At 43.0% G+C, this 17,068-nt stretch overlaps 1 protein-coding gene across 3 annotated transcripts in view; it reads right to left on the minus strand.

Moving 5' to 3' along the window:
- LOC127419918 (MICOS complex subunit mic25a-like) overlaps positions 1-17,068 on the minus strand; it is a 90,887-nt gene that overhangs the window by 57,144 nt on the left and 16,675 nt on the right. For 2 of the 3 annotated variants that reach the window (XM_051661738.1, XM_051661739.1), the window contains exons 5-6: positions 12,184-12,207; positions 4,231-4,314 (exon numbers count right to left, since the gene is read on the minus strand). In XM_051661738.1, coding sequence (XP_051517698.1) covers positions 4,231-4,314; positions 12,184-12,207 — 108 coding nt within the window. The remainder of the gene's footprint in view (positions 1-4,230; positions 4,315-12,183; positions 12,208-17,068) is intronic. The other variant, XR_007893747.1, reaches the window with a different exon arrangement.

Below are 17,068 nucleotides of genomic sequence, written 5' to 3' on the forward strand. Positions count from 1 at the left end.
TTTTCAAACAAAAATGTATTAGCGTGGAAGTGGCCTTTGTCAGAGGTTCTTCAGATATTGCTTCGCATTATGGGAAATAAGGTATTCTGTAGTAACCGTATTCAACGAAAATTTGTTAGTTGTTAAAACGCAACTAGGTTACAACGTTTCTTTATCAGTGGTCCTTAAAATATTGTTTTGGTATTACTGCTGCAAATACTGAATCGATTAATCTGTCGATTAATTCTTTGATTAAAGAAAATAAAAATAAAACAATATTGATATTTGTCCTCAACTACTTTATCAATTTTTATCGATTAGTTGATGCAAACCTACTTTGCATTCTGGGAAATAAGTTAACCTTACCACTGTGTTCAAGCAAATTCATTTAAAGCTGCACTATGTAAGTTTGTGCTCTCTAGCAACATCTGTGGTTGAAAGTTAAAATTGCAAGCAATTTGTGGAAGACCACATTATGTGAATTGTGTTTTGGCACTGCTCTTCCGGCGGATGAATCTCATGACTTCAGCTTACCTGGACATCGCCTGTGTGATCATGACTGGGAGATATTCGGATCCAGAATCATAATGTGTTATTTTCATGTTGATATTATGTTATACAATTAAACATTTAAAACTGAAATATTACTTGTTTTGATGAAGATAAAAAATAAAAAAACACTCCTATTTACATATTTTGAATTAATTAATCTTACCTTATAGCACTTTTCTGACACTACACTTAAAGCACTTATACACAGAGAACAGGGTATACCAGTATATTTTAATGATTATCCAAGTGTTTCATCTTCTTTACGTTTGTATTGTAATACACATGTCAATTTTAGAGGTGAAATTGTGATATGGCTGATACGAGTTCAAAGGAAGACTTTATTATTTTAATATTATATTGTACAGCCTCAGTTGATAATGCAAGTGAGCCGTAATACTACAATATTATGTCTATGCAATACACACAACACCGTAAACTAAAAACATAAAATAAGGATTCAATAATGATGGGAATAAAATATACTTTATAAACATGAATATAATATGCAAAACCATTACAAGAAGTCAATTTCAGAAGTCATAAATATTAGTAAACACGTCACAGTTACTGTACTTCCCCCGTCAATGTAGACATAGATATATCGTGATCAGTTAAAACACGAGTAATGTTTGATTCATACAAAACAAAAACAAAAAATTATTCCACACCCTCCACAGTGCCCAGAGCCAACTAAACGATGAGATTTGTCGTCAACTATTTTCAAACATTTTTATTATTTAGTTGTTGCAACCCTACTTTGCATTTTTGGAAATAATGTAATTACTGAATTCCACATAAATTTGCTGGATGTTAGTATGCAACAAGGTTACGATGTTTCTTTGTCAGTGGTTTTTCAAATATTGCTTTGCATTCTGGGAAAAAAAGGCAGCTCAACCACCTTAAATTTGTTGGATGTTACTATGCAAGTAGGTTTAATGTATGTTTGTCAGTGGTTCTTCAAATACTGCTTTGCATTACAGCTGCAACTATTTTGATAATCTATTGATCTGTCAATTATTTCTTCAAATAATAGAACAAAATCTAATAGAAAAGCCAACGTATATTTACAACATTTTGGAGTGGTGGTGGTATAGTGGACTAAAGCACTGAACTGGTAAGTAGAAGGTTGTTGGTTCAATCCCCACAGCCACCACCATTGTGTCCTTGAGCAAGGCACTTAACTCCAGGTTGCTCCAGGGGGATTGTCCCTGTAATCAGGGCACTGTAAGTCGCTTTGGATAAAAGCGTCTGCCCAATGCATAAATGTAAAATGTAAAATGTGAGAAAATGTAAAACATTTTCCACAGTGCCCAGAGCCCTCTAAACGATAATTACATTTGTTGATAACTATTTTGAATATCAATTTTTAGCAATTAGTTGTTACAACACTACTTTTGTATTCTGGAAAATAAGGTAACTACTGTGTTCAATTAAATTAATTTGATGATACTTCACAACTAGGTTATAATGTTTCTTGGTAAGTGGTTTTTCATATACTGTGTAACCTAGCTGCGCATAACGTTCAATTCTTCAACCACTGTATTTACTAAATGTTCCTATAACTAGGTTATGTTTCTTTGTCATTAATTCTTCATATACTGTATATTGCTCTGCATTCTGTCTAATAAGGTAACTCAACCACACAAAAAATGCCTTTTTTATGGACGCCCACTTCCATACAGCACGACCACTGTTATACGCTGGACTGCTTTCCTACAGCATGATGGTGAAGAGGGTAAAAAAGAAAATCTCACTTTTTGCCTGCTGCATGCAGTTGATAAGACCTCAGAGAGAGAGCGTAGGAAAGAAAACGGGCGAGGGAGGGCAAAAGAGAGAAACCGAATGAGAGAGGGACTAAGCAAAATCACAACTCTTGGAGAAAAACTCTGACTTCATTTGCCAATAGCTGAATGGTTTTTAAGGCTTTGGCTAAAGCACTTTATGCACCATTGCCCCTTACCACGCAGAGCAAGCCCTTTTCCATTTAACATGACTTTATCTATTTTTTTATACCAATGGGGGTCAATCAAGGTGTGAACTCAGCAGATAAATGCAGTTGTGGCATTGCTGCCCATCCAATGAAGCCAAAGCACTTCAGAATCCTACTTTGGTGGTGTATAGTCCATTATGATCTTTGTCCAGTTATTTATGGAAGATAGATGGATGAAGGTAGGGCCTGTGAAAAATGTCTCTGCTTGGACATTATCTCTCGCTGAAAGTGACTGAATGACAGTAGACAATAGCCAGAGCTTTCATCCTTAAATTTTATGGTGTAGCAGGAGTTGTACAAACAGTAGCGTCTCGTCTTCAACAACTACAGCCCTGTATCAAGCGGAAAAACAACTACAGCATGGAAACGAGTTCTTAACCACCCACTGATCTTTAGCCTGCTGTCTGCCTTTGCATACCTTTCCTTAAGGCTTCACATCATACCTTTTATTTCCCGAAAATGTCAGCGACCGGCTATGAAAATTATATGGGTTGAGAGAACTTAAAAAGGAATGTTCCGAGTTCAATACAAGTTAAGCTAAATCGACAGCATTTGTGTCATAATGTTGATTACCACAAAAATGTATTCTGACTCATGTATTCTCCTTTTCTTTAAAATAAGCAAAAATCGAGGTTACAGTGAGGCACTTACAATGGAAGTGAATGGGGACAATAAAAGTGAATGTGGCCAATTTTTGGAGGGTTTCAACACAGAAATGTGAAGATTATCATTTTATAAAAGCACTTGCATTAATTCTTCTGTTAAAACTCATGTATTATTTGAGCTGTAAAGTTGTTTATACTGTAATTTTTACAGTCGTTTAAGGGTTTTAGGGTTTGTTGACAGTACATTGTCATGGTAACGAAGTTGTACAATTGGCTATAACTTTACACAGATAAGGTTTGTAAGTGATTTTATCACACTAAAATCATGTTTACATGTTTATTGGCCCCCATTCACTTCCACTGTAAGTGCCTCACTGGAACCTCTATTTTTGCTTTTTTAAAGAAAAGGAGGAATTAGTCTAAATACATTTTTGTGGTAATGTAAGCGCAGTGTAGTTCTAGCGGGAAGACTAGCAGCTGTACATCATCACACCATTAGCTAGGTAACTCCTAGCCAATCACATGTAAGCCATTGCTTTAGAAGTCTGCTCAAAATCTATCACATTGCTGTTTCAGTGTGCTAACACGGCAACCTCCACAACCCCACCACCACCAGAGTCCCGTCCTGCACGGGGGTAGGCTCCTCGCCCCTGCCTCCTATCTCCGGCAGGATACGACTGTTCCGAGTACAACTTCTTCGGACCACTAGATGGGGCTTTCGCCAAAGAGAGACATTACATTTCTGTTTTATATTCATCAAATGTCATCTTGAATTTCACTCAAGTCTGCGAGTCTTCCTGATAGAAATCAACATTATGCCACAAATGCTTTCGATTGAGCTTAACTTGTATTGAACCCGAAACATTCCTTTAAAAGCCAGTTATTTCAAATCTGATCCTAAATTGAGGAGTAGTAAAAGTAAGAAAAATGGCACGGGTGCCATACCATGGTATTTGAGAATGTACGCACTAAAAGTATGGCCTTTAGTATCTGTCCATATAGCATTATTCAACCAGTAAAAAAAAAAAAAAAAAAATAGAATTTTTAAATAAATCAATTGGAAAGAACCCCGACATTAAACTGATAATCTGAAAGATACCAAACCTTCTTTTCTAGCTGTGTGATCTGCTCCCTGTAGAAGGCATCCAGCGCCTTTAGTTCCGCCTCCTTCTTGTCCAGCTGTTTCCCCTGTTAAGGAATGTAAACAATGAGTTGTGTTGTTATTCAAATTATTCAATATTTCTTATCTTCCATTTGTTGAATAATTTCTGCCCACAGTTCAACAATAAGGATGGCCCAATGGCCAAAGCTAAGTGTGACAGGGTTTTGGGCAAGTTGAAGGAAATGTAACTTGCTCAGATGCATTGCTGCATTGTCACTACATCTTTCATTGATCATAAATGTGCATTTTCATAACTTGCAAACCTATATATATGGGTTTCTGTGATGTACTGAACATTGCTGTTGTGAATTCTTGGGATCTATAAAATACGTATTTCCTTCGGACACAATTCTGTTGCTAAAAATAAAAATTTTCGTGGTGGGGCCAGTGACAATATTTACAGAGCAAGTATAAATCTTAACTACTGGGCTGAACGGACCAGTATAAAGAATAATAAATCATTATTGCTGAGTCCTACTTTTATATAAGCAATAAATGTGTGGCAAACAGAAACCATCAAAATGCATAGACACAAGCCCCATGATCTACTTAGTGATTTTAATTTAAAAAACATTTTATACCATAAGGCTTATAAGCTTTGGACAATTGAAGACCAACTGTTGTCTTTGGAATTTCTGTATCTGTTGGCACATCTTGGGGATTCTTCAAGGTTTTCAAGCTTTTTGGGCAGTGAAATAACAAATTCTTTTGATAGCATATGTCCTGACTGGTCCAAAACTGTTGACCGTACTCAAGAGTAGCTGGACGGAGGACACTGCGCTAGCAATTAGCATTGCAGTTTCACTCAGACAGCACAGCCCAAAGCTCTTAAAACCATTCTGATGACTCTGCCAGAAATTTTAGGAATGGACAGCTGGTGAAAGATTTTCAGCCCTTGAAGAAAAGCACTGAAGAGGATTTACAAGATGGAGGGATTCCAAAAAATGAACAGGCCAAGAGAGGAGTGCGCTCGTCTTGACAGATGAGGACAAACACAAGTTTAAAGGTGATTTCGTCAATTCTTATGACACTCAAACAGGTGTGTGATAACTTAATGTGACCACTGTGACTGGCACTAAAATAGAGTAAATGACAGAATTTTCATTTTTGGGTAAGCTAACCCTTTAAGCTGTGAGCTGATACTTTAGCGCTATAAACTTCATATAACATGTTATGTTCACTTAACTTCCTGGTTACTTTCGTAACCTCCGTTCCCTGATGGAGGGAACGAGACGTTGTGTTGATGTAGTGACACTAGGGGTCACTCTTGGGAGCCCCAAACACCTCTGCTTTTTGAAAAAAGGCCAATGGGAATTGGCGAGTGGAATTTGCATGCCACTCCCCCGGACATACGGGTATAAAAGGAGCTGGTATGCAACCACTCATTCAGGTCCCGGCCATTTCAGTGGGTAGTTCAGTGTTGTGACAAGAGGTCAGGTCGCGGGTGCCAGATGGTGCCCCGTCCCTGAGAAAGACGGTCCTTCCTCAGGGGAATTCGCCGGGGGGGGGCTGTCACGAGGAGCATGAGGTCCGAGAACCACGTCTGGGTGGGCCAGTAGGGTGCAACTAGGACAACCTGCTCCTCATACTCCCTGACCTTGCACAGGGTCTGTGCAAGTAGGCTCTCTGGGGGAAATGCGTATTTGCGTAATCCAGGGGGCCAGCTGTGTGCCAGCACGTCTATACCGAGGGGTGCCTCGGTCAGGGTGTACCAAAGTGGGTAGTGGGAAGATTCCCTGGAAGCAAACAGGTCTTCGGTCGAGCACAGGTATCGACTCCAAATCAGCTGAACCACCTGGGTGTGGAGTCTCCACTCTCCCCTGAGCATAACCTGTCGTGACAGCGCGTCTGCTGCGGTGTTGGAGGTCACCCAGGATGCGAGTAGCTCGTAGCGACTTGAGGCACTGCTGACTCCAGAGGAGGAGACGGCGGGCAAGTTGTGACATGCAACGGGAGCGTAGACTGCTTTGACGGTTGATGTACGCTACCGTCGCCGTGTTGTCCATCCGGACCAACACGTGCTTGCCCTGGATCAACGGCCGGAACCTCCGCAGGGCGAGCAGTACTGCCAGCAACTCGAGGCAGTTGATGTGCCAACGCAGCCACGGGCCAGTCCAGGAGCCGGCAGCTGTGTGCCCATTGCATACGGTGTCCCAGCCCGTCTTGGAGGTGTCTGTCATAACCATGACGCGCCTGGTTCCATGCCCATCTCGGAACTCGAGTCTCAAGCCAGTGCTGAAGCAGTCTCATATGCATCAACCCGAGCGGTGTGGCAACCGCAGAGGATGCCATATGCCACAGGAGCCTCTGAAAAAGTTTCAGTGGAACCGCTGTTCTCCCTCTGAACGCCTTCAGACAGTTCAGCACCAACTGTGCATGCTCGTTCGCGAGACGTGCCGTCATCGAGACTGAGTCCAACTCCAAGCCAAGAAAAGAGATGCTCTGAACCGGGGAGAGCTTGCTCTTTTCCCAGTTGACACGAAGCCCTAGATGGCTGAGGTGCCCGAGCACCAGGTCCCTGTGTGCGCACCGTAACTCTCGGGAGTGGGCTAGGATCAGCCAGTCGTCGAGGTAGTTGAGTATGCGGATGCCCACTTCCCTTAGCGGGGCAAGAGCTACCTCTGCGACCTTCATGAAGATGCGAGGAGACAAGGACAGGCCGAAGGAGAGGACTTTGTTCTGGTACACCCGGCCCTCAAAAGCAAACCGCAGGAAGGGTCTGTGTCGAGGTAAAACCGAGAGACATGGAAGTATGCGTCGTTCAGGTCTACCGCTGCGAACCAATGTTGATGCCAGACGCTCGCTAAAATGCATTTGTGTCAGCATCTTGAACGGGAGTCTGTGCAAGGCCCAGTTCAGAACTCGCAGGTCCAAGTTTAGCCGCAACCCACCACCTTTCTTCTGTACAATGAAGGGCTGTAAAACCCTTTCTTCATCTTGGCTGGAGGGACAGGCTCTATCGCACCCTTGCGCAGAAGGGTCGCGATCTCCGCACACAAGGTAGCGGCGCTCTCGCCCTTCACTGAGGTGAAGCGGATGCCGCTGAACCTGGGCTGGCACCTTGTGAACTGAATCGCGTAGCCGAGTCGGACGGTCTGGGTCAGCCATCGCGACGGGTTGGAAAGCGGAAGCCACGCGTCCAAACTCTGGGCAAGGGGGACCAAGGGGATAATCACGTCGGACGTACCGGTGGGTGGGGCCTCGCGGCAGGGCGGAGCCTGAGGCGCCACATCGCGGGGGATCAAGCCCCATGGCCATGCTGAGTCCAGGGACATCGAAGCACTTACCTGGCTCCTGATACCCACCATAAGATTGGTCGAGGAGGAACATCGTCCCCGCAGCCGAAGCTAACCCAGTGTGGGCGTGTTTGTGCCACAGCTGGGCGCACAGGGGCGGGGGGTCCGCTGCTGGAGCGCCAAACCTGCCGAAACGGGACGGTGGAAGGCGGTCGTGACGACAGCCGTGCGCACCTGACATGTGACCCAGAGAACAAGGAAACCACTCTTTTGTTGAAGTTTTGGGTAATCGCAGCCTCTTGGGCATGCGGCGAAAAATGAAACAAAAGATTCTCCTCCCAGCCCTCCACCCGGGGGATGGAGTGGTCTGTCTACCAGCTCTGTAGAAGCAGATCTCCCCGTCCCTTGGGGTGCTTCGAAGCCTTCCTAGGGTTCTTGGCGGCCGGCCGTGAGACGGGTGGCATCTGCTTCCTGCGGTGGGCTCCACGCCAGGACCGGGCCGCGGGGGAGGGCTGCAGCGGTGCCGGTGCTGCAGGAGGACGCCCTTGGCGACGAGCAGACAGGGTGCGGGGTCTTGAGCCACGCCGAGGCAGGATGTGCTGTATAGCCTCCGTCTGCTTCTTCACCGCCGAGAACTGCTGGGCGAAGTCCTCGACGGTGTCGCCAAGCAGGTGCCTCTCTCATCTCGACCAGGTTGAGCCATAAGTGGCGCTCCTGGACCACCAGGGTGGACATCGCGCCGTGACCTGCGTCGCCCGGAGAGCGAGGTCGGTCGCCGAGCACAGCTCCTGCATCAATCCCAGGTCAGAACTACCCTCGTGCAGTTCTCTTAGCGCCTTGGCTTGGTGCACTTGCAGGAGAGCCATGGAGTGCAGGGCGGAGGCGGCCTGTCCAGTGGCACCATAGCCCTTAGTCGCCAGAGACAACCTTACAGGCGCTGGACGGGTGTCTCAGGCGGCCCCGCCAGGTCGCGGAGTTTTGCGGGCACAGGTGCACCGCAACCGCCTTATCCACCTGGGGGATCACCGTGTACCCCCTGGCAGCCCCACCATCGAGGGTAGTGAGAGCGGTGGTGCTCAGAGACCGGGTCCAGGCAGTGAAAGGTGCCAGCCACGACCTTGTGAGCTCCTCATGCACTTCCGGGAAGAAAGGGACCGGGGCGGGGCATGGCCGTGAGCGGCGCTCCAGGCCCAAGAACCAATCGTCAGGCTGCGAGGGTTCGGGGGGGTAGAGGGTCCACTCCAGCCCGACACACGCAGTCACCCGGGCAAGCATGGCTGCCAGCTTAGTGTCAGGCTGCGACTGGGCGACCACACCCGAGAGAGAGTCCTCAACGTCAGACTGGACAGCCTGCTCTCCGATGTTGCAATCGACAGCTCATCGAATTCGCGAGTGCCGAAACGAGATCGCAAACTCATCCTGAGACGAGCCGGCGGTCTCATCCCAGTGGAGATGAAACGAGCAAACGAGCGTACTGGGGAATGGGAGATCCGTGGGGAGTTACCTGGTGGAGTGGCTCCCATTGGGGTCCCCAAATTGCCCCCTGTGCTAACCGACGCAGCCTCAAACCCATAGGTAGAAGGACAGGGGCGGGGAGCCGCTGGGGTGGTCTTTCCCTCTAACGAAGGAAAAACCGCAACTGCAACGTTGCCATGGTCACGCTCTCGCAGTGAGGACATGACCCATCTACGAACGCTGTCTCCGCGTGGGCAGCGCCCAAGCACGTAAGACCTCGATCGTGGCCATCGGAAGCGGAGAGATAACGACCGCAACCAGGAAATACACAAATGGAGAGGCATCTTTAAAAAGACACTCTCCGTTAATGCCACTCTTTTAAGAAGGGAAAATATACTCTCAGTAGGAAGAATATACTCTTTTAGCTGCTGAAGCGCCCAGGGGCGTTCTCTGCACTTCACTAGTGCAAGAGGGGGAGAAGCCGCTGTTATGCGCTGTAAATCCAACAGCTTTTCAAGGTGACTGGATCAGCAGAGTAATTCAGCTCACTGAACACAACCGCTCGGCTCCGAAGAGAAAATCTGGTTGCATACCAGCTCCTTTTATACCCGTATGTCTGGGGGAGTGGCATGCAAATTCCACTCACCGATTCCCATTGGCCTTTTTTCAAAAAGCAGAGGTGTTTGGGGCTCCCAAGAGTGACCCCTAGTGTCACTACATCGACACAATGTCAAGTGAGTGACAGATAGGGAACATCGTTTTGTCCTATGTATGTTAATAATTAATTTAAAATCCCAATAATACTTTTTTTGTGCATTGATCCAAAATCACGATGCAGTGGTAAATCAACTTTTTCCGCCCCTAGTCACCATTGATTTTGCATGCAGGAAGGATTTTGACTGTCTAAGATGATATAAATGCAATATTTGTGAACATGCAAACATATACATCACTTAAGTGGTGATCATCTCACTCTACATGCATGTACTGTAACAGAGGGGCATACAGGTATTAAAACATGCAAACCATTAAAGGGATAGTTCACCCAAAAATTTAAATTCTGTCTCATGTTGTTCCAAACCCATATGACTTGCTTTCTTCTGTGGAACACATTAAGAGATGTTAGGCAGCATGTTAAGGCTAAAGTATACATTGGCTGTCCGTGTTGCTGATCAGAATGCACACAGAATGTATGAAGCAAATTTTGAGTAGTCTCGACACGCGGATCGTCCTCGTTTGTGCATGCGCCTGTCATTGTGCTAAAAGAGTATCACAAAGCGAAACACGTTCTTACTCACTCGCGGTCAAATGTGTAAACTTAAAAAGGCAAGGCGGTCAACTGGGCGAAGTATACCCGAGCCTTTAGTCTCAGTCACCGTTCACTTTCATTGCATCTTGTTTTCATACAATCAAAGTCAATGGTGAATGAGGCTGCCATTTTATGTTCCTGGAAGAAAGAAAGTCATATGGGTTTGGAACAATATGAAGGAGAGTAAATGATTACATAATTTTCTTTTTGGGGTAACTTACTATCTTTTTAAAACTCATTCATTGAAAACTCTAGAGATGACAAGTATTCACAAAAAAAAATATTCAACAGGCGGGCAGCATGTTCACATGCACACACGCACCCTGAAATTAGCTTCCCTCTTTCCGCAACTATGTATGAGCCATGGATACGTGCACGCGCACACACACGCACACACGAGACGCCCCATGGTGCATGTACTGTAGCAGCCAGACAACAGTACACATACTACAGAACAAAGTACAACCTGAAATTACGGGTGTGCATAATCACCCCCTTCCCTCTGCCTCCTGTATGGAGCGCGCAGTAAATCACCTCCATCAGCACGTGAATCCAGGGCCAGTCAACCCATTAGGCGACATAGGCGAGCGCATAGGGTGGCATCACTTCGGGGGCGCCGATATACAGAGGCAATTTTAGCATGCGTCCAATCTGTGTCAAACAAAATGTGCCCTGTGCGTTCCGAAACGTGTTGTGGCACCCTCCACGGAACATATAGACCATGTACTAAATGCCTTACTACCATCCTACTCTTGCTGTTTTTGTTATATCCATGTATGGCAGAAACAGTGAGAGAAGTATGGAAAGTATGCCATTGTGAACAGCCATAGACTCACGAGCGCGGGGCTCGTAAATCTGAGCAATGCCCAATATGCATGAAATAATCACTCTTGAATCGGTTCTTCTCAATTAATTTGTCTAACGTGTGGGCTGAATCGTTTGAAGCTTTGTCACGCAGTAAAACAGTAACAGGATGCTTTAGAAAGAGAGAACAAAAACAATGCTGAATGAAGTGAATATTTAATTAATTTAAATAAAACCTGCAGCTGAGCGAGTGCAGCCTGTGAACGATTGTCTATTGCAGATAAAGACATTTTCTAAATAAAACTGTATCAAAATACTAATATTACATGAAAGCGCATAAAGTACCGAAAAATTACAAAGCTAAAATGTTAATTGGACATGTTCCTTGGAGTACTCTACAATATAAATACCATGATAGATTATAAAAATACCAAGGTTTTACCATATTGTACCATGATACTGCCACAGCAGGCTTTTAAGAAAGAAATTTGATAAACTTCATTTTATGCTGTGTAATGTGAAAAGGTGTCAATATGTTTTTAATCCATAGTTTCATTAATGCTACACAATATATGTAGAACATTTTCAAATGATGCTCCTAAAATCACCAGAATTTGTAAATAAATCAATAAATTAAATCTCCTGGGGGATCATGCCCCCCACCATCATGGTACAATAGATTGTGTACTTGATGGGCCCCAGACTCCCCAGTAATGATGAAAGCCTACAAATGTCCCTGCTGTGAAACATATTGTACAATGAGCATAGATCTTTAGGGCAGTGCGCCTTTGCTTTTTTCATTCATTCTTTCTTTTTTTTTCTTTTTTTTTTGTAACATCTTAGACCACTTGGTTTGGTTTACATGCACTTTAAATTAAGTTTATTTCTATTATGGTGATACCCATTTATGATGCCTACTTAAAAAGCCATAACATGCACTTGCATATTTCTTCCCAACATTGTTATTATTAATGTTTTGCTAGTTTGAGCTTATACCCATTTGTGGGTAGGACCGGCATCAATTTTCTAGCTGGGTAGCTCTGAAACCACCACTATGTATAACAATGACTGTGGAAATATGCTGTGCTTACCCAGGCATCCAGTTCAGGAGCAGGCTTGAGAAATGAAAGACAATGAAAGAGAATAAGTAAACATAGATCACTTAACGCGTACCTACTGTATAATTCATGTTTTACAGAAGTACTTTGTGATTCTAATCTGACATGTCTGTTTTTCTCACACAAATTCTGTAAAAATGTCAGAGTAAATTACTTACTGTTTTTCCGCTAACTCAAGTGTCCTCTGAGAAATCCAATTCCGTCCAAATGCTTTTAATTCCATCATAAAATATCGATATATTGATTACTGATCAGCACATTATTTGATCTAAACATTGAGGCATTGATATATTAACATCAGCCAACATTTAAACTAGAAGCCTAATTTGTGTGCTTTCAATTAACTACCAGTTGCATTTTATTCAATGTAGTCTGACATAATAGCTTTGGGAGACCACAAGAGGGCGAAATAACATTTACCGAAGCCGGTCATGGCATGGTTAAGGCACAGATATCGCACGCACGCACGCACGCACGCACGCACGCACGCACGCACGCACGCACGCACGCACTACAAGCTGATGGCAGCCCAAAGCTACAAAAGGTTTTGTAATTCTTCGAGAATGACAAAGTGATTGGGGACCTGGGTAGCTCAGCAAGTATTGACGCTGACTAACACCCCTGGAGTCACGAGTTCGAATTCAGGGCGTGCTGAATTACTCCAGCCAGGTCTCCTAAGCAACCAAATTGGCGTGGTTGCTAGGGAGGGTAGAGTCACATGGAGTAACCTCCTCGTGGTCACTATAATGTGGTTCACTCTCAATGGGGCACGTGGCAAGTTATGCGTGGATCGCGGAGAGTAGCATGAGCCTCCACATGCTGCGAGTCTCCGCGGTGTCATGCACAGCAAGCCACATAAGATGCGCGGACTGATGGTCTCAGAACTGAGACTTGTCCTCCACCACCCGGGTTGAGGTGAGAAACCATGCCACCATGAGGACGTACTAAGTAGTGGGAATTGGGCATTCCAAATTGGGAGAAGAGGGGATAAAAAAAAAAAAAGAAAGAAAAAAAAAGGAATGAACAGTGATGTAGATGAGTTTGCAGGTTAGTGTATAAACTAGTGTAACTGTGCAAACTGAATGATTAGAAATGGCGTTGTTTATTATGCAATTTCCCTGTATGAATCATTGAATAGGTCTTTCATTCAAGCAGTTAATACAATTATTTCATGAAAAATAATTGCATTGTATTGAATTTTAGAATGTGCCATGTCCTCCGCCAGACGTGTCCGGTGTGCGACCCACTGTAATTAACCCTGCTGCTCACACTTTACCAAAGTTGTGTTGAGAAATATGTTTGAAAAGACAAAAACTATTGTGCAAGCAGCAGCACTAATGACAGACATCGCTAAGCATCTGGAAAATCTACTGATTATCGGTATGTAAAAAAAACCAAAACAAAAAAACCAAAAAAAAAAAATTGACCTGAATGGACTACCGTTAAGACTGTACTTATGCAAGCTAATCTTTTACCTTCTGTTATGCCCGCATCTAGAAAGCAGACACTCCCGCCTCTTATCTTGTCCTGTCCGAATCAATACATGAAATCACAAATGTCGGGTGATAATAACTATTACTTAAACATCTTTTTGAAAATTAATCCCGTCCAAATAAGGCTAAAGTAAGAGAACAGGTATAGATCACTTAACTCATAGCTACTGTACAGTAAAACTGAGACATAGTTTACATAGCAGTGTGGGGCCAGAAATGGTTTGTCAACCAATCAGTAGACCCAGATGGAATCAGTTTAGCATCTCATATTTGACATGATTTACTTCCATTTGAATGAATACATTTAATGCTGAAGTATTAAATTTTTCTTCACTAGGGTCAACACATGGAATTGCAAAAATAATCACTGCTTTCAAACAGATTCCAGAAAACTCCTCTCGTCTACCTGTGGTCTTACAAACTAATAGTCCCGCTCTAAACTCACACCAGTGTCAGGTTTGACGGGCCACTCAAACAAATGCAATGTTTTGATAGCACCACAGAGACACAGTGTTACACTTTTAGGTGAAATCAAACTATGAACGGCTTACTTATAATTCCCTCTGCATATTAAGCTGGAATGCTAGAAAGACTTGAAACATTAAAAAAAAAAAAAAAAAATACATAAACTGCATCGGATTTACAGGCAACACGGCATTCGTAGCGTATGCAACTTCCGTAATGTGACAGAAAACGAATAATCAGTGGGAAATAATGTGGGGCAGGGTTGGATTACATCCATGATCCTTGACTGGATTCTTGACTGGGTATATTAGGGGTGAAATATGTTTGGCTATTATATTACACGATATTGATTAATGATTTGATTGAAAAAACCCACTATATGGATAACCTTTATGCTGCCTTTATGTCCTTTTTGGAGCTTGAAAGTTTGGGACCCCTTTGACATGAATTGTATGGACAAACACATCAAAAAAATATTTGCTTGTGTTCCGCAGAAGAAAGAAAGTCATTCGTGTTTGAGATGGCATAAGGGTGAGTAAATAATGAAAGAACTATAATTTATGATATCATGGGTAAACTAATATTTTAATAAAAACTTTCAAAAAATATTTTGTCAAAATGAAGACAGGTACTTATAGCACAAAACACTCTCCACACTGTCTACATGTTATGTCCACTTTCTTTGCTTGACCAGTTAAATAATCGAATGAGAAATGGAAACTGAAAAAGGCTAAGCATGAATCTGCAGGGGCTCTTAAAATTCAGCTGTAAATTGGGTGCTAACAAATGTATTATGTAGTATGGAATCACTCCTCATTATGGGAGCCACAGCAGGGTGTTTCACACATATTTAATGAAGAGGAAGGAGAGGGTAATCTGCCCTGCTCTGCTTGCTGAAGCCAAGAGCTCACTCTGCCATTGCTCGCATGGATCTACAGCGATAAAGAAATGGAAAGGTTGAGTTGAACCCAAGAGCTGGGGCATCAAAGGAGACCTAGAAATATGGTTAATTCTGCGTATGTTGTCCGAAATATCAGTTAAAAATTTGAAGCATAATTGGCTTAATATTTTCTTTTTTCATTCTTGGCTTTTGTTATAAGAATTGACTTTATCTTCATGACAACAAATCACAAACAATCTATTTCCATGTCCTATCAAACTCACGGTGCCACATTCACCCTAATAGTACATGTACATGGTCAAGATGACAATTTGATGCGTTTGTTTTTATCTTCTTCATTTCTCATCTGCAATACATCGTTAAAACTTTCCATGTTAAATGTTGGAACAACATTTAGCAGATATCACTACGTTTAAAACTTAAAAGTGAATCTGATCTTAAGATGTTTATCAGATGTTTGTATACAAATATTACACTTTAAATAAACCTCAATGTAACTGCACTTGTTTCATACAGTGATTTTACCACGATTTGTGGCTTTTGTAGGTTCATTTCTCCAAACAGCATTGCACCAATACCAACCTAGTCTCATAGAATAAACGTTCCTATAACTACATTTTTGCAAACTGACTTTTACGTGCCACATTCTACGTTTCACCACAGCTTACTTATGATATCGAAACATTTTTACTCTAATGCATCATTTGAAAAACTATACATTTTAATGCTTCTATGACAGACACCCCTACATTTACACACTTATTCAAGTGTGATTAACTTCCACGGTAGCTCATTTGATAGAGTGTTGGACTTTGGACTCTGTGGACCGAGGCTCAAGCCCAGCCAAGCACGGAAGCTGACACGTGAGACAAAAGGATCATGGAAGCAAAACGAAATGATGCGTTTGCTTCAGAAAATGTGCTTGTCGCATTTGCGAAATGAATACTATCGGTTAGGTTTTGGTGTTGATTTAGGGTAAAGATATTTGTTTTGTTCACCTCTTATTTATCTTTTAGGACACTATTAGTTGGATTTAGGCTAAAGTTTTAGGTTAGGGAAGTGCATTTTACTCATTAAAACCTAAATCTAAAATTCACCATAAAAACCTTGTTTGATTACAATATCATTTCACTCTCTCTAGGCGCCCTCCGTTGGACATTTCACTGGGAAACTGCAGCCAAACATGTAATACAGCACATATTTTGGTCTGCAAAAATGCTGCCACTGTCAAGTACATTTCATGAAATCAGGCTGGCCAACACGTCGCCCCATTTACTTGAGGCCCAACATGCTCGACACAGCAACATTGGCTCAACCAATGGTGTAAGTTTGGGACAGGACTATCCATTTGTTCGACCATTGTGAGACAAAGGGATTATTCAGGAAAACCTTTTTGGAATTTCCAATTCTGTTTGGTGACGCTAGTGACAGAGAAATTACACACTTCACCTTTAAAGCACTGTTTTATAAATATGAACAAAGTACAATCTTTTAGACCTTTAGAAGAGTTCATTTCCAAAATGGCATCACAAAACTAAAAAGGATTGTTACCACGATGCCAGCAGAACTGCGTACAGCCTAAAATAACCTCTCGAGGAACTAAAAACATCTTAATTCTTACTTGAAGAATCAAGAGTCCGTTCCTGTTGGTTTGATGACGGCACTCGTCGGTCTGTCTCAGAGAAATTTCAGAGCCACACACCCACTCGCGTCTACTCAATACGGTCTCCTAACTACACACAAGCCTTGAAATTTATTTACCCTCTTTAAATGCTCAGTTGTGACAAAGCCAATCTGATGGGCATGCTGTACTCGTGTAATGCTCTGTTTGGGATCTGGAGCAGACTGATAATACTTAGGCAAGCATGAATTACACTGATAAGTCTAGAAACAAGCCCTACTTCGAGTTGGGTTTGCTATAACCAATGGTGTATGTGTGTGCTTGGTTATCTGCAAGGATGTAACTCAGCACACATGCAGGACAGATGCAGAGTGACAG

This window comes from Myxocyprinus asiaticus, chromosome 29 (genome assembly GCF_019703515.2).
Source record: "Myxocyprinus asiaticus isolate MX2 ecotype Aquarium Trade chromosome 29, UBuf_Myxa_2, whole genome shotgun sequence".
In the NCBI taxonomy this organism is placed as follows: domain Eukaryota; kingdom Metazoa; phylum Chordata; class Actinopteri; order Cypriniformes; family Catostomidae; genus Myxocyprinus; species Myxocyprinus asiaticus.